Source organism: Engraulis encrasicolus, chromosome 16 (genome assembly GCF_034702125.1).
Source record: "Engraulis encrasicolus isolate BLACKSEA-1 chromosome 16, IST_EnEncr_1.0, whole genome shotgun sequence".
In the NCBI taxonomy this organism is placed as follows: Eukaryota; Metazoa; Chordata; class Actinopteri; order Clupeiformes; family Engraulidae; genus Engraulis; species Engraulis encrasicolus.
The window spans coordinates 3,684,540-3,702,399 of record NC_085872.1 but is presented as its reverse complement, the minus strand read 5'-3'; the positions used below and the strand labels follow the sequence as shown (position 1 = coordinate 3,702,399).

Sequence of the window (17,860 nt, the reverse complement as noted above, 5' to 3'; positions counted from 1 at the left end):
CTCTTCCAAATGAATGCACCTTTCATAAGACTGGACTGATGCACTGATTCAGATACAATGTTTAAAGAAAATTCCATCCCAACCGATCCCAACCACTAATTTGATCAAGTCACAAGACATCTCTCATGTCAGAACTAGCATTATTCAGAGGGAAGAAGTGTATAGAGGTTAAATGTGAGTCCATGCACGTGGATGTCTTTGCATGTTTGGGTGCATATATTCATGTTTGTTGAACATTTTTTCTTCCTGACCAATAACGTCAATGGGGTCCATGAACAACTGATTCCTGTGGTCTGTTCAGAGCAGTACCCTGTTCAGTAGTACTGTTCTGCCTACTGAATGTCTGCTGCCATCAAGTGGTCAATGAGTGTATTCCACAAGCCATGGCAACCACCATCACAAAGTTCTTCGCTCGACTAGGTCATGAAATATGGTGCAACGCTACAGGTACCTCACAGGCGCTGGCCATAGTGAATACACAGGGAAATGCCTGTTGCTGTACGGTCACAGTATCGTGGCAGAAATAATATATTTTCTATTTTGTGATTGAAAAGTGGATTTGCCCGGTGAGAATAAATCAGTCAAATGCTCCATGCTGTGGAAAATGTGCCACAGTAACCTATATGTGTAACAGTTTGGTTGCTCTTCACATAATGGCTTAATGTAGAATATTGTAAAATATAGAATTTCTTTAAAGGTGCACTGTGTAGGATGGTGGCCATAGGTTTTCCAACTATGCTGCTCATTGAAACTGAGGCTGCATATTGCCCAAATCAATCTTTCCTTTAATATTTACTAAGTAATAAACCAATATTCAATAGTATGACCAAAGCAAAGTAAGTTTTACAGTTAAAAATATCTATTTCTGGAAATTAATTAAGTTGGCTCTCTGTTCAAACACATGGAAGGATGGAAATATTACACTGCGAAGCAAAACAGTCCTACTGCAGACATCCTGACAAGAATGCTGTCGCCGCAGCCCTGAGTGGCTTCTCTGTTACATAATATAATGGGTGCAGGACTAGACCACTCGCTGGATCACCTCTGTGAGTGTTCTGAGTAGAGGCTACCCCTCCCCTCCTCCATACACACTCCTGCAATCTTCCTTGGCACCTTTTCCATATGCCTCAGCCTCTCTGCAATCACTAATGAGTTCACCGCAGAGACCCTGTTTCACACAAGGCAGCTCAAATGTTAGCCTATATAACAGGAACCAAATGTGAGTGTTCAATAGGTAAAAGGATTAAGCATTGGATTAATTGATAGTCATAACAGACTTTAGTAGGGCCATAGTGTGTATTGTTTGTCACCAATATCTTTGATGCATCTGATTGTATGAAGGCAGAGTGCAAATGGGCCTACTCAATACTAGAGAGTAACCAGTCAACAAGGCCAACTTAGAAGAATCACCGTTAAACTGAGAAGATCATCTCCTAGAAATTGAGTGGCTGAAGAATTGAAGTGTCTGCAGTTGTTGCTATGATAAGTTCCGTCCAATCACTGCTGCAGCCGCCACTCCACTCCCCGTTTGTGGGCTGGGGTTATATGACATCATTACAATTAGACCAGACCCTCCAAGAACAATTTTCTTACTTTACAACAAATATATTGGAAAGCCGTTGTTCTCCAGGAACTACTCACGGTAGCCTACGCGTAAATTGGAACGTTACCTCCTCCTCTCATTTGCACCGCCTGCATCATTGAATTGGCCGCGGTATCCCCGTTGGCGTGCAGATCTGGGAGGGGCGTCCTGACGGCCACGGGAATGGCGGGCGCGGAGGAGGCTGTGTAGGAGGACGCAAGAGAAAGAGATGGGGACTTAACGATCAGCATCCCTCCTCTCGAGACGTTGACCCATTCTACTGTCCACCGGCCCTCAACCGGGATGGAGGATTCCCGCGAGGATCATGAACTGCATTTCTGCCATTTGTTGAAAGTGGAGGAGGTAAGTACTGCTCCTCGATGTCATGGGAAGCTATTGCAAAAAGGAGTTATCAGTGTCAACAACAGGATAACCACTCCAGCTGCGGTCCATCACCCTATATGCATTGAATTTGTTATGGTCAGCGATGCACGAATTAGATTGTCACATGTGTTTGCCCGTTTCTTTGCAATGAGCAAGTGTGATACATGAAGTGCTGATTGAAATGTCTCAGTGACAGTTATTTTTTCTCTCTGCGTCGGGTCATTCTTGGTTATGTGTGTGGTAGTTGAGAAATGCAGATGGGTCGAGTTTCCATGCCGGGTATCATGCATGTTTTTGTCCAACAGTATTGTGACTGTGAAGCCGAAGCACCTGCCACAGTCTTATCATGGGTGATGGACATTTTTAGTCTGGAAGCAACACGGCAAGACTCAGCATCAGCAATTTCATATGATTACCACTTAATTTTGTGCGTTATCCCAACGCACATCTTTTGAGTCATTTTTTTCCATTTGTATTTGTTTCATTTTAGAGATGGCATGGATGGGGAAAAGGCCTGTGCCAGATTTGTTATTATTGCCTATGCAGTAACTATTCAGATTTCCTTTCAGCTAGCCTGATGCAGTGATAATAAATGGCCTGTTGTCCTTAGGGCTAGTTAGATGGGCCAGCAGACATCTCTCAGTCCCAGTTATGGAGCCTTTATTACTGTTGCAATAGGCCTACGTGTGCATGCCTACCTCTGTTCAGTTTCTTCTCCTATTGTGCAATTCCTTCCTTTGAAGACCACTGGAAGGATTTCTGAGTGTTTACCAATAATAATAGTGGCTCTGGTAAGTAGTGGCCTACATACCAATAAAGTTATGGCCTGACAAACACCAGTGAACTACAGGCAACAGATGTTCGTCTGTACTTTGGCAGACACTTCAATATCCAAGGCTGAAGAGAGACGTTTGTCTCTCCTCCTGTTGATGAGGCCTCATTCCCCTGTTTGTGATAATTAAGCCTCTGCAAATCCCCCTTACTTATCCCCCAATTACTAAGTGCTATTTATTTATTATTGATTGCTTGCTTGCTTTTCATCCGCAAGTTGGGAGGTTTTTTGAAAATGTAAAACGCATAGGCTCCTAGAGATAGAGATAGAGATAGAGATAGCCTACCGTTAATATTACAGTCAGTTGCTTGGCCTTGTTGCTAGGGAGTTGGTTTGAAGATCAGAAGGTTGCAGGTTTGAATCCCATGTTGACCTACATATAGTGCATCTCACATTTTAATTATATAGTATTACTTAGCCAAGTTAGAATAGCATACTATTTTTCTTAAAACTGCTAAACTCTGGCCCAAAAGGCAAGCCCCCCTTTCGCATTTTCTGTGAGAATGCAGTCTAGTTATTCTGTAGCCTCTTAGTGCAGATGGGGTCGCCGGCGGGTCTATTCACTATTTGCTGAAAATACTCAACTACATCATAGCAACATTGATGACAGTTGGTTATAACATAGTTGGACAGTTGGACGTTGGTGACAGTAAGGTTATAACATAGGCTTTGCGCTAAGGGGTTAATGAGACTCATAGTCACAATTGAGAAGATGTTATCAAAAGTGAGAACAGGACTTACATTATTGTTACGGGCCCATTGTAGATAGAAATGTGGGTTGTTTTATGGACATCTGTCAGAATCAATGGCCTTGGGTTTTGGTAGAGGTTGTGATTCATATATTTGTATTTAATGTTATATAACGATTGACGATTTGTATGACTATGCTTTGTACTGTATGCCTCTGAAAACATTGTATTGACAGGTTTAACAAGGCACTCACATGCGTACTCCATGCCTTTATCATTTTGCAAACTAGATGTTGCTCATATGGCCACAATGCCTTTTTTGTAGTGCATGCAGTGCATGCTTTTCTTCAGACATAATGCCATCGGCTAGGATGAGTTTAGCATCTGAAACGCATTCATTTGGATGAGGGGGTTGAGTGAGAGGGTGCAAGGCATGGGATTCCAGATCAGCTACCGTTTTCCTGTTGTGGCAACAGAGGAAAATTGCTAAAGGAAAATTGTGTTGACTTGAGTTTGAATCTTAAACACAGTTCAGAGTGACCTTCAGCCTCCTGCAGCATTCACCTGGAGACAGAGACCTCTCTGAAAACAACTCACACAGAATGAATAAGTAATGAGCTGTGACATATCGTCTGTGGTTTGTGTGTGTTTGGGTTTCTCTGTGTGTGTCTTTGTGTCTATCTGTGTGTGTGTGTGTGTGTGTGTGTGTGTGTGTGTGTGTGTGTGTGTGTGTGTGTGTGTGTGTGTGTGTGTGTGTGTGTGTCTGTGTCTGTGTCTGTGTCTGTGTCTGTGTCTGTGTGTCTGTTTCTGTGTGGCTCGCTGATAAAGATATGTGTGTTTCAGCCAGAAAGGGAGTAAGAAGGGGCAGCGGTTTGAAATGGTGAGAGTGAGATGTATGAATTGAGGGTCGTGGAAACGGTGTTGACTGCATCTGAGGAGGAATATCTGAGGCTTTTGGCACTGGCTGTCTGCTGGTTCTGTAAAGGGCCATTGAGGAGGGGAAGCCCATCCACAGAGGAAGAGAGGATTCATTGTCCTGCTCTGTTCAAATGAAGGGACACGGGGAGAGCAGAGGCCGTGCACTCAACACAGCAGAGCCGGGATGCACACAGTGTGGTACAACAAGACAGCTTCAACAGTGATCAGCAGTGCAGCGTTCTGCAGCAGATATGTGGATGAGATGAGGGATGTAGCTGGTCAGTGGCAATCACAAAGGGTGCAAGGTACAGGAAAAGGATACAAGGCACATTATGAGAAGAAAAAACAATGATGGATAGTCTGATCTTTTTGTTCATTCTGTGCATTTCGTCCTGTTAATCACTGTTCCCTCACCCTCTCTTCCATCCTCTCCCTATTCCGATGGATGTGCTTCATCAGCCAATGACCATCTCCTTGCCAAAGCCAGATGGGACTCCAGCTGAGGTAAATTGTCTCTCCTTTCCCCACTAATCCAAGTAAACTAAGCAAATGCAACTCTTTCAGAATATCTTGTGAATCGCTCATGTTTTGCTGTGGTCATTTCATCTCAAATACAGTCAAATTAGATTGTCTTCTCCAGTATAATGGGCAACTGAAAAACTGTAAAAATGTGTGTGTGTGTGTGTGTGTGTGTGTGTGTGTGTGTGTGTGTGTGTGTGTGTGTGTGTGTGTGTGGGTGTGCGTGTGCGTGTGCGCGCGCATGCGTGTGTGTGTGTTTCTACAGGTGTCTGAGACAATTCCAAAGGTGAAATCTCCACATTCATGAATGTCCTAAATTGTTTCAATTGCTTTGAAATTTTTTTTAAATGAGAAATGTTCAACCTTCTGTTGACACATGTTGTGTCTATTGAATGACAGGTGGCTGTATCTCCTGAAATGGTAACCAGTGCCAACATGGGAAGCATCAGCAAGGCGAGAAATGCATGAACCTCCCTGTTGCATGTAGAACTGTCAGTCCTGTTCTGTGCTGTCTAAACAATACCCGGTACGGTATTGTGGGGTTTTATGCATATACCACATTTGCATAAAAGTTTGTTTTGCATGTTCATTATGTGTTGTACTGTAACGTACGTACGTTCACTCTGAAAAGAATGTGTCGTTTTTCTGACACATGCATTGTGTTAAGATGGTTTTAACACATAGTGGAATGTGACACAACAGCGTGTATTATCCAGTTAAAATGCTGTGTCACGTTTGTTTTAAATTGCACATTAAATATTCTTATTTTAAATGTATTATAAACTTACAACTTAGCCAAATGTACTAACATTTCATCAGTGATCACAAACCAGGAATGTGGCTTATTATTATTATTACCCCTTGCTTACACACATATGACACATCTAATACAAAAAAGTCATTGACACAAAATGTGTTGTCCTTGACCTTACACTGCAAATGTGTTGTCCCTGAGTAAACACAGTTTGTTATTTGTGTCACGTGACACAGCACGTCTTGGAGTGTTGGTAGGTTGATGCCAAAACAGTGACTAACAAAGTTGTTGTATTTCTGATTACTGTACGGCCATTTTTTTGAAACTATGACAAACTGAATAGTTTTGACATTCACGTTCTCATGTGCAGGGTGTGAAATATCAAGGTAGCCAGCACATCATGGAAAGTACAAAGTATTGCCATGGAGTGAACAACAACCCTGGTTACCTGTGTGAAACAGGCCACTGTTGTGGAGAGACGGGCTGCTGCACCTACTACTATGAGCTGTGGTGTAAGTCCTGGCTGTTTACCTCATCTAAAGTCCTAGAGTATGTAATGTCCTAGAGCAGGGGTTCCCAAACTTTTTTCCCTGCGCACCCCCTTGTACATTTCAATGTGGTTCGTGCACCCCCTGAGCGAATATTTTGGTGTGCTGATGGCCGCGCAAGTATGGATTCACTGCTCATTCACTGCATATTAAGCACAGTCGTTTTTGGGGAATATAGCCTTGGAATTAAACGACACTTCAGATGGACCCTTACAGCATATAATGCACCATACTATTAAGAACTACTTAATGTTCATTAATACAGTACTGGATAAAAACTACCATATCCGCCATTGCTCTATTCAGCTCGCGCACCCCCTCAAGGCAGGCCGCGCACCCCCAGGGGTGCACGCACCCCAGTTTGGGAAACCCTGGCCTAGAGTAAAGTCCTCTTGGCAACTGCATTTTATACTGTACAGTGTACACCCACCCACTAGGCTCAAGACAAGACTAGGAGTGAATTCTGCCATTACCAACAGAAAACCTGTAGGATGACAGTAGTAATCTTAAATGGAGTAGGCCTACATAACCAAGCTTTTAATAAAAATAAAAAAACACTAAGTGCAAAGAAGGGCTACTCGATTATGTGAAAAATCAATATCATGATTATTTCAGTCAATATTGATATCACGATTTTTAGACAATATTTTTTTAAGACCAATAATTGTGCTAACAATTCACACTCTTCCAGTGTGAGTGGAGGGCCATAGAGAAACATACAGTGGTGTTCTGCATGAGTGTTGGTTAGCAAGTCTGCTCTGTGCTTGCAATGGCTCAAGTGGAAGGGAATGTATTTCGCTTAACGTAAGCTACCTTTTGACAGTGTATACAAATGGCAAAATATATTGTTTCAACTCGATATTATGAAATTTTATATTGTTTGACAGCAATATTGATATCACGATATAAATTCGCCCTAGTGCAGAGGACACCCTAATAAACTGTGGATGACTAGAAGTGATGCTGGCCAACTCTGTGGCATGACATCTAACTTGACTTAAAATGCCTTCTAAGCTGATCTATGGAGGTTTTTGTGAATACTCTTCCACTGTTCCATATATTATGCTACTCTAGAGCTGGAAGTCGATCCAAATTTTCTGGCTTGATTTGATTCTGATCTAGAAGGTCACAATCCAGTTCGATCCACGATCCGATCCGATTCGATTCAATATCGATCTTCTGTATTGCTGGGTTACTTCAACCCATATATTCCTAGACTTCTAAGACCGGCTATAAAAACCTAAATATCTCAGCCTTTGATGCCCACACAAACATGAAATACCATGATAGCCCACATGAATGTGGAAGAGAGCTACAGGATGCGCTTGAGAAAATAGCGCCTATAATCATCTGCAAAAGATCGATCCACAAAGTTGTGAATCGATATTGGATTGCGATTCGATCTTTTGAACGCAGCCCTATGCTACTCTGAAAATCGTATGTGTCTATGTGTGTGTCTCCATGTGCTCTACAGGGTTTTGGTTGCTGTGGACCGTCTTGATCCTGTTCAGCTGCTGCTGTGCATACCGACACCGTCGAGCTAAACTGCGCATTCAACAGCAACAGAGACAGCGAGAGATCAACCTCATTGCTTATCATGGAGCCTGCAACTATCCTGCCTCCATGCTGGATCTTAGTATGAATTATCTTTTTTATCTAAGTCTGCCATTCACTGATGTTTTTGAGCCATTGTCGCGGCCTCTCAGCCCTCTCTTGATATAAAATGTTAAGGATTTAAGTGCGTATTAGTCCAGTCAATATAGCTAAAAAAAAGGGCAAACTTAGAACAAATTTCAATTGTAATGGTTCCTACATTTTCTTTATCCTTGAAACCCCTTGCATCACTTATTCAAAATCTGCCTCCATCAATTTAGTGGAAAATACTTTTTTAAAGCTCAAAGGTTGTACATTTCCTATGGATTTTGCCATAGAGAAATTATCATGTGAATAGTGTAACTTTTTAAACTGAAAGATATCAAATTGAAACATTCACAGTTGGTAATCCACATTAAGAGATGTTTTTGTATAATCAGTTTTTTTTAGGCTATGTTTAAATATGCAAATTATATCATATTTAATGAATTACAGTATGTTGTAAAGTCTGGCAACGGACCAAACATTAAACAAATTGCACACATTTTATTGATTAAGCTGCACACAATCCTAAAATGGGCTTGTGGGGGGATTTTGGACAGGACTGGTCGTGCATGCGGACTGTCAGTGTGAAAAGCCAAAAAGAACTAAACTCAGTGACGGTCAGTGTGTATTTGGCCTATCGAAAATGTCCTGTTTTTTTGGGTTAAATCTGGGAATTGTCCCGTTTTTTTAAGTTGACAGGTATGATCTAGGGCAGACTAGGGATTACAAAAAATTGGAATGATTACTTTTGCAGTTTGCAAGGTGTCAAACGCTCGATTGACTGGACAACATGTGAGCTAGATGGTCATGACAACTGCTGCCCTGATCAAGTCAAAGAAAAGAAATAATGAAAAAGACGCATAAAGTTTGCCTACATTTAAGGTAACGTTCTTAAGCAATATTTTGAAGTATGTTGTTACCTTTCTGTTTAGGTTTCCTAGCATCTTTCAAACTCCCCTCATACGAAGAGGTGGCTGCGCAGCCCAACACTCCGCCTCCACCATACAGCTCTGTGTTTGCTCTACAGGGAGGCTCCCGCTACGCCCATGCTGGTCCTAGTGGCATGACCTCGTCCCAGAGCTCCCACAGCAACTACACCAGCTGCTCCTGCGAGTCCTGCTCCCTCACCTCCCACAGCAGCACCTCCTTCTCCGTGCAGGTCACAGACGAGACCGACACCAGCAACGCCACAACGCCCAGTGACATCGGTGGCTCCAGAGTCCCCAGTGCCAGCCTGGAGCCTCGAGTCCTGGGCCCGGAGTACAACCCCTCAACGCCTACGCGACCTTTAAGTGGGCCAGAGGGCACACCGCCCCCTCCTGCAGTGCTGGCAGACCCCCTAGGGGCAATACCAGTGCCAGAATTTGAGGAGAACCATACTGATGACCAAGCACAGCAGCAGCTGTCCCCCAGGGCCCCGTTCTCACCACCCAAACATGCCCTGTTCTCCTCCAACGTGGACTTCTTTGAGCCAGACAGTCACGTGTCAGCAACATCGGATGTGGAGGGAGATGTTGAGGAAGACGAAGAGGATGACCTGGATGACGAGAACCACTTTCGACATCGCCGTCTAACAGGTGACTCTGGCATCGAGGTGTGCCGCTGCAAGGTGAAAAAAGAGGCTGTGGAAGGTGACAAAAAGAGGGATTTGTCTGAAGATCACGATGGTACCCTGAGCGAACAGGAGGAGAGGGCTGAAGCGGAGCCTGTGCATGACAGTGTTGATTGCTCCCTCCGTGCTGCCCAGGAAGTTCAATCCCAGCTGCCACTTGAGGACTGTGCCGCCCGGGCCATCCAGAGGGGCGCCGAGGCCATTCTCACTGTCCATTCTTCGTGAGGTGGCAATTGATGGTTGGTGGGAACCAATCAACTTTGTTGAGATATTTGAAAGCTCTCAGTCCACATCTGTCAGTTAAGATAGAGAAATGATGGACTCAACAGTCTGTTCAAAGAGATCAGGCTTGTGTCCTGAGCGACCATGCAACGATTGCCTGGGATGTAGGTACCCTTCGCTGTTTGCGAGACCTTTGGTACTGTATTTTGGTGCTCAGTAACCCGAAGATGACCCAAAAGACAATACAGAGGGGTTCTGATGGAGCTGGACGAGCGCAGGGCCCCAGAGGAGGACATTTCACTTGTTCATTTCCACCCCCGCCCGCTGCAGCCTGAGAGCGTCTGAGAACAAAAGAGCATCTTTTTCCTGGGCAGAGGAACAAAAGCGCCTGTGAAAAATGCAAATGGCCTGCCGCCCTCCCCTCTGGAGTGGCAGGAAGAAGAGCAACAGCTGTGGGCAGCAGTGTGAAGTCAGCATAATGGCCACCCAGCTCACCACACCACCCTCTCCTGTGGCACTACCCCTGCCCCTCCACTTCCCCAAGAAATACGTTCCTCTTGATCTCTTTCTCCTTGTTATGTGATTCAATTGCCAAGGCTATGAACGTATTGGAGCTGTTGGCTTTTTGGAACATCAGTGACTTCCCCCCGTCCCCTGATTTGCCTGCCGTATAGCGGGATGCCCCTTGAACTCACTGATGTGCCCTTCAATCTTTACGACGCTGCTTGGACTGCTGCTCATTTCCTAGGCAATAATGACGCAACTGATGCTGATGCATTTGTCTTCTGACACAGAGGCTTGTGTGTGACTGGGGCTTAAATCGATGAATGTAAGCATTAAATGCCCAAGTTGTTTTAACTAAAGCAAGAATTATTATCTTGCAATTAAATTCCCTTCAGCCCAAAATCTTACTTTATAAAGGTGTGTGAAATATGATCATTATCTGTGAACTGATATGGTGAAGTTGCTCTGACTACTGCTACTGAATGTAATACTCTTTGAGTTTACGGGCATATTTTATTTTGGCCTGTTGCATTTAACACACTTGGGTGCGATAGAAAAAAGCCCAGTAGATCATAACTTAAAATCTGTTGGTGAATTCACCTCATTCAGTTTTTTTCAGGAATGTTTTTTTTTCTATCTTCCCAGGTTTGTCATTCATTTTTAGGCTTCAAAGTTACCCAAGTCCCAAGTCATGTACAAAGACTAAAAAAAAACCAATCCGTTTTCCGATGGACGAACCGTCATAGTCTCTTAGAGTTAAATGCACGCAACTAAAAATCTAACAATTATTCAACCCCTTTTCTGTTACGTTGCAATATACCCTTCATTCTAAAATAGGCAGAGCGCTTAGAAACATCATTCTAGCTTATTATTAAAAGTGTCACACTGTGAAGAGTTCAAAATGAACCACTATTAACATACTGTAGATTTAACTGAGAAACACTTTGTTTTCACATCCTAGTAACACAATCTTCTGTAGGTCGGCTCATATGGCTGTTTGCTTTGAAATTTCCTTTCCCAGCACTGAGAAGTCACAATAATGTACGCAAAGCTGCTGTATCACGTCTTAGCAAGCAACAACAAAAAAATCATAAGCAGGTATGTGCCTGATTATGTTAATATGAATGATTGAAATGAATAGTGGTGGAAAACACTCATGAAAAAGGACAGGCCTGTGACTGGGAAAGCAAAATGGCAAGAATGAACACCTAAACCTGCCACACACTGGACCTTTAGAGTGCGAGGTGGCACTGCTCTAGTTTCAGAACCAGGAGCATTATCATTGCTTTCGAGAGTATATACAAAGTACAGTGTACAATCTACTGTATGTTACGTGTTCCAGTTTAACTTAAAAAGCATCAACGACAGCCATCTTTATATGAACCTGGAAGAAAACTGTTTCTACTTTAATTGTTTCAACTGTAAAATTTAGAAAGAGGTTTGATTACATGGATACAAGAAACCAACAAAAACACTAATTATCCCTGCTCTAGTAGTGTACATTATGCCGTGTGTGTCTGCGCGCGCGTGTGTGTGTCTGTGTGCGTGTCTGTGTGCGTGCTTGCGCACGTTGGAATTTGTTTGTTGAACATGTACTGTTCAAGCTCTTACATGGCAGCTTCTGTGAATGCATCAGCATTTTGCTTTAGATTAACCCCATTTTTTATTCATACAATTTTTCTTTCTTTTTGTTAATGGAAGCCAAAGGAATAATGTCTTGTTTTGTTTGGATTCGGAATCAACACTGTGTTTGCATCAACAAATTAGTGACCATACTGCTGGCTTTGCCTTTGCTTCGACCTTTCATTCAGACATTCAGTTTATTTATCATCTACTATTTAAATTCTCAGATTTAAGTCCCAATGAATTGGCCAGTTACTGAGGGACTAGTAGTATTCCTACAGGTTGCTAAAATAGACATTAAGTATTATATCAGGGCACAATAGTTGTTAAAAATCCAGATAATTACTCCTTGTACTTACACAAGAAGCCATTCGTGCCCATGACTCCCAACAGAGGCCAATTGTTATTAGTTACTGTATTATCAATTAGAAACAGTTGCACACCTCACTATAGCCCAGTGAGGGTCAGATATGAGCATCTGATTTAGCTGGAACATTAGGGCTTTTACAGATTCTTTTTTTAAATCATATTTTGAGCTTGTTAAGGATACAGTCACGTGTGCATTCATGTTTTATCTCAGGATAAGTTATTGTGATGAACTGTGGCTACATTGTGTTGTTTAGAGCAAAGCCACTGTCACATGTCGTTACTTTGACAGAAAATACAGTCTGATACTGTTAAATTACTTGTGGTGTACATAAAAGGCAAACGAATTGTAAAATCATCACATTGAGAACTGTTATCCTTCTTGAAATGTATGTGCCCTCTATGGCCAAGGCCTAGTGTCTGACTGTTATCTCTAGTTAAAGGCTGCAAGTAGATGTTTACGCTTCAACAATATGCTCTATATTTTTACTAGCTTAATTTTTGTAAAGCAGAAGGAAACAAGAAGACATACAAACTTCACATACAATGCGATGTGCTCATTTTAGAAGCCCTTTGGTACTTGTGTATTTCGACTACTCCTAAGCCCGAAGTGACTGTTTGAGTTGTGAGGAAAGTAAAAAAAAATCATGCTGTAAGAGACCCACTTTAACTACTGGTGTACATCATATGTACATGTCCCATTTTTGTGGCAGTGGGGTGTTGTAGTCTGATAAACAATAAGTGCTTAGTGCCGATGTAACTACTCCTCTGTGGTGAAGAGGCTTTTGATGTTGTTGTTGTTTCTTCAATTAATCCTTATATCCTGCATGAGAGGAGCGTGGCTTTGGGGTTGCCTCAATGACTGTTTTCTGTACATGTTTTGACACATGTTCAACTTATATTTGCCATTTGCAGATCATTAAATGTGGTTTATATTAGACTTTTGTAATTAACCTTCAAAAGCTGAATTTAAATCATGTGAAACCACCGGCCTGTAAAAATATAGTGCAGCAAGAGGTTTCTAGTCAGCTACAAGTCACCAGTGTTTGTTGAGTAGCCTGTGAAACATGTGATGTTTATTTGGGATCTTTTTTATCAACTTTTCACATAGGTTGGCTATTCATATCAATTAGTTAATTTTCTTTTATTGATGAATTTCATTTTAAGCACTGACAAAGAAGTGCTAACGTTGTGTGTTCTGATGGTTAGGCCTTTATTTGTTAAACTTTGTCCAGCTATCTCTGTCATGCCTTATGTAGCACTTTATGCTGACACATCGTAATAAAATGCTTGTCAAATGTCAAAATTAATTTCTTTGAAATGTACGACTCAGCAGTCTTTGTTGCTTATGATAACTTGTTGATTTGTGTGAAAATAAATGTTCCCAGTGATCACAATGTTGCATGTGATGAATATGATGTCATCCCAAAAGTAATCAGGATTCTGTTATGTCTGGCCAATCCTGTATGACTACAGGATACTGTATGCCTCTTAAGAATAGCCTACATAAAAATAATATTTTCCTCCATAACCTCTGTCTCTTGCTTGGCACCGGCGATCATCCAGTACATTGATCCAAGATAGGTGGGACAAGTAAAATAGTGGAAATGCTGTGTGCAATCCTGCATAATCTTTGGGCAGATTGTGTTATTTTGCATGAAATTTTGTCTCTCAGCTTTTTTTTACTCAGTACTCAGGCCAGTTTCCAGTGTTAAGTGTTTGGGTCAAAATGCACTCAAGTACACATACAACTATTACCTTTTAAAAACTACTTAAAAAGTACAAAGTAGTGTACTCATAAAAGCTACTCAAGTACAATACTTGAGTAAATGTAACTAGGAAGTCGCCTCCGACTGCTAAAGGTATATCCCCAAAACGCGACGCTTCCAGTCCCCCATCATTCCTACCACTCCCGTCCACCTATTTAGAAACTTATATGAAGAGTTCAGATGCAAAACCCCCTAACTCCATTTCTGAAGACCTGTTCTTCTATATTTTTTAAGAACCCAGTTGTTGGTTTGGTTTACATTCATGTACTAGATAATACATATAAATAGTTATATTACATAAATAAAATAAACAAATATGCAATTTTGATAGCTTTGTATTAAATAAAAATGAATTAAGATTATTTTCTGAAAAGGCACTTAGGGGGTTTTGCATCTGAACTCTTCATATATTAAATACAAGATATAAAATAAATATATTTAATATCTATACATTGATCAGTGACCTACATAGGCTTAAAACCAAACGACTATTGTGAAAACGAAGGGAAAAAATGGGGCAAATGGTGACACTATTGTAATGGTTCATTATTACAGTGGATCTAACCCATTAGGTGCAGTTTAATAACCAGTGTAACAATGTAGTGTAACACTAGATGTGCCAATTTGTGCTTACATCATGCATTTGTGTGAAACTGGTATTACATTAATTGTACACAAAGCCTCTTCCTTCCTACCCACACTACACAACAAATAAAACATGAAAAGTTAAATTGACAAATGTTAGTTAGTTAGAGCTTCCCCGTGGGATAATTGTATAGATAGACAAAATGTTCAATTTTTTTTTTTTTTAAAGTATTTTGGGGGCTTTTCAAGCCCTCATTGGTGTTTATCAGACAGGACAGCGAAGCCAAGATTGGGAGGGAGAGAGATACAGGGAAGGTACGTGCTGCAGACGAGTGCCCTACCGTTAGCGCCATGTCAGGGACATGATCAATCAGTTTTACAATCAAGTTTTACTTAATCTTCATCAGTTTTGGTTTATATGCCTAATGTGCATATTCTTGCAGACTGGGTCTCATTTGCATAAGTAAATACAATTTTAGTCAACTTGTAATACAAAAAGTGTTTTTCTTAATGCAGGTAAGAAAATGGTGATATGTAAAAGTTTTTAAGAATTACCCTATCTACCATTATTTGCCTGCCGTATGAGCAATATACATTTTAATGAAGAATTACAGAAAAGTAGGGGCCTAATTTCAATGGCATACAGTGGATTTGTATTTAGATGATTTTTAAGTGTACAAAAATGCTTTTCCCCAAAAAATGCCCACATGTTACAGAATTCTGAATATCCGGACATGTGTATGTTATCATAGGCCTACAATTTCTACACAAGTATCTCCAGTTTCCATGTCAAATTGTAATAAACTGGCAGTTTTATAATGTGCTCTGCGCACCTGTTCATCTAACCTGACTCTCGCGCAGATAGCTCACGAAGTGTAACGAAGATGCACGAAGCACTCGGGGTCTCGCGAGAGCCAGGCTACTGTTCATCAGGGGTGGATTCCAATATCCACACACCCCCTCCTCTCTTGCTCACTTGCCTCCTCGTCACCTCGTGATGATGTCATCGATAACAGCATTGTATTTCAATATCTCCCAAAAGCTCATTTATAATGTCATTTCGTCATTTGCAAATGGGATGGTGAATGAAGAATGGTCCCCTAAAAATAGTTGTGGCTAGGCTGACAGTGAGGAAACTTAATTAATTGTTTACTCCACGGAGGCAGGACGTCAATGAAACGCGAGGCCACCAGCACAGACCGAGTAAAGAGTCCGCATATTGGAATTCACTACAGGTCTGTGCCCCAAGTGATTCCGTTCTGCATCTGACCCCTGACTCTTAAGTAGGCCCAGGGACTCAAAAGTTAGGCAGCGCCCCCGTGTGGTGTGACCATGTTAGTGTGCTGTTCATTTCCAATGCACCTAACTAACCCTCTCCTAACAACTGCAAACATGGAATTGTAGGCCTATACAACAGGGTGGTAAAATAAGATAAAATCTTTATCGTCTGTTACATGAAACAGATGATTTTTGGTGTGGCTCCAGCCATTCTCACAGACATTAGACAAGGCATGACAGACAAGACTTTTACGTACATTATAGTGGCTGGGTAACTGGGATGCTGTGTTTCAGGAAAATATGTATTATGTGGGTGGGCAGATGGTGTGTATCAAATAATAGATGGTAATGGTCTTTCACAATTCAAATTCACTCCCTTCTCTATCCATAACCCAATGGTGGAACAGAAGCCACTGTCTACTTCAAATACTTGGGACTCACCTTAGAAGACAATAAACTCACTTTTCATCAACACATCACCAACATCCACAAAAGGTCTCACGAGGCTCATGTCATCCAAAAACTCTGCCTTCTCTGTTGCAACTAACCTCCTGTTCCTTCTGTAGCCTACTCCAATATAGTGGGATCGTATGTATGTGTCATTTTTATCAGTCATTTCAAATTGGTGTTAAAGTTTGGTTTTCACTTCCAAGTTGAAGTTTAGGGTCTATAGAATAATTTGAGTCTGAGTGTCAAACACACAGATTGCAAAATGGCCTCTGGGGGGCGCTCTAAAATATATAAACTGCTATAACTTTTGATTAGTTTAACCAAATTTAACATATGAGGTATGTATGGATTCAACATTAAGAGGAGGAACTGGTGGACTAAGCATTTGGTTGCCAGATTAAAGACACACAATGTAATAAACACACTTTTAGCCAATGGACAGCAAAATTCAAGGTTTTTTTTAGATAAAGGGTGGAAATGCCCTCAAAGTTGCAATGAAACGTCATTTATTGTTAGATGTTGTTGTAAATAAAGCCAGGGTTATCACTCAACTTGATTTGTTAAGAATATCCCTGAAGCACAAAGATACCTAGGATACCCATACACAAATATGGCTGCATAAAGCCTGTGATATTAAGCACCCAACTTTCAACAAAGAGTACCAGCATTTTATTCACAAGAAAATTACAAATTAATATCTGGAAGAAAGTAAATCAATAATAATAATAATAATAATAATAATAATAATAATAATAGTAATAATAATAATAATAATAATACAAATAAATACTATGAGGAACAACAGTTTTTTTCTGGCAGAAAACCATAGGGTTGGGTAGGGGTTATTCCAATACTCCACTCTACAATAACTAGAGAACAGATATAAAATACCAGTCAGTGGTAATTCTTAGAAATTGCATGTGCACTTGCATATACGTGTGCGCTTTAACTCTGCCTTCATGCACTTGCACCGAGAACTGGCAGGTCTATTTGTACAAGTACTCTACACAAGTAGTACTCTACTTGTACAAGTACTCTACACCTCTACCCCTCTAATTGGAATACATCTTTGGCAAGTGGTAGTGGAGTCCAAACTGGACAACTTTGCAGTCCTCTTCTTTCCAGCCATGGTCAGTGGAGTTGTTGACAGGCATTGTCTAAATGAATGAAATGAACTAAATGCATGATCTTTTGTGATTAAATGTATAGTACAATATTAAAATCCAGACAGGTGCATACTAACATCTGGGCTGTCGTCCAGATGCTTGCTTGAAAGACATTTCTTTTGAGATGGAAATCCAAAGCATCCATGGTTGCGGGGATTCTTTCAACATCCCTCATCCAAAAGCCTCATTCAAAGATGATCAACATCATTTTCCTCATTTGGTTCACTGGAGCCCAACCTACAGACAAAGTTTATTGCAACTTCTCTCAGCCTTGGAGAGGTTTGGAATAGAGTCTCAGCGATACTTGTGAACATCTCTGTGAAGTGTGGAACTTCATGCATCAATTTGCAGCAGGATCGCTTACCCCTGAACTTGGAAGAAGATGTACTGTCTGATCCAGTGAATGGGTGGAGGAGAGCCA

At 41.3% G+C, this 17,860-nt stretch overlaps 1 protein-coding gene across 3 annotated transcripts; it reads left to right on the top strand.

The window, feature by feature from the left end:
• Positions 1 to 1,689: 1,689 nt before the first annotated feature.
• On the top strand, positions 1,690 to 13,708 carry si:ch73-290k24.6 (WW domain binding protein 1-like). 3 transcript variants are annotated; one of them, XM_063218309.1, is made up of 7 exons: positions 1,690 to 1,945; positions 4,865 to 4,909; positions 5,190 to 5,210; positions 5,324 to 5,377; positions 6,049 to 6,190; positions 7,701 to 7,862; positions 8,797 to 13,708. In XM_063218309.1, the coding sequence occupies exons 1-7, from the start codon at positions 1,886 to 1,888 to the stop codon at positions 9,699 to 9,701; spliced, it is 1,389 nt and encodes a 462-aa protein (XP_063074379.1). In that variant the 5' UTR covers positions 1,690 to 1,885; the 3' UTR covers positions 9,702 to 13,708. The 3 variants fall into 3 exon arrangements, with proteins under 3 accessions (XP_063074379.1, XP_063074380.1, XP_063074381.1); XM_063218310.1 differs by lacking the exon at positions 1,690 to 1,945 and adding an exon at positions 4,495 to 4,710; XM_063218311.1 differs by lacking the exons at positions 1,690 to 1,945; positions 4,865 to 4,909 and having other exon boundaries at positions 5,198 to 5,210; positions 5,324 to 5,450.
• The last annotated feature ends 4,152 nt before the right edge of the window (positions 13,709 to 17,860 follow it).

Coding starts and splice junctions, on each gene's coding strand:
- si:ch73-290k24.6 (XM_063218309.1), top strand. CDS start 1,886: ATGGAGGATTCCCGCGAGGATCATGAACTGCATTTCTGCCATTTGTTG. Junction 5,211..5,323: donor TGTCTGAGACAATTCCAAAG/GTGAAATCTCCA, acceptor ATTGAATGACAG/GTGGCTGTATCTCCTGAAAT. Junction 6,191..7,700: donor CTACTACTATGAGCTGTGGT/GTAAGTCCTGGC, acceptor TGTGCTCTACAG/GGTTTTGGTTGCTGTGGACC.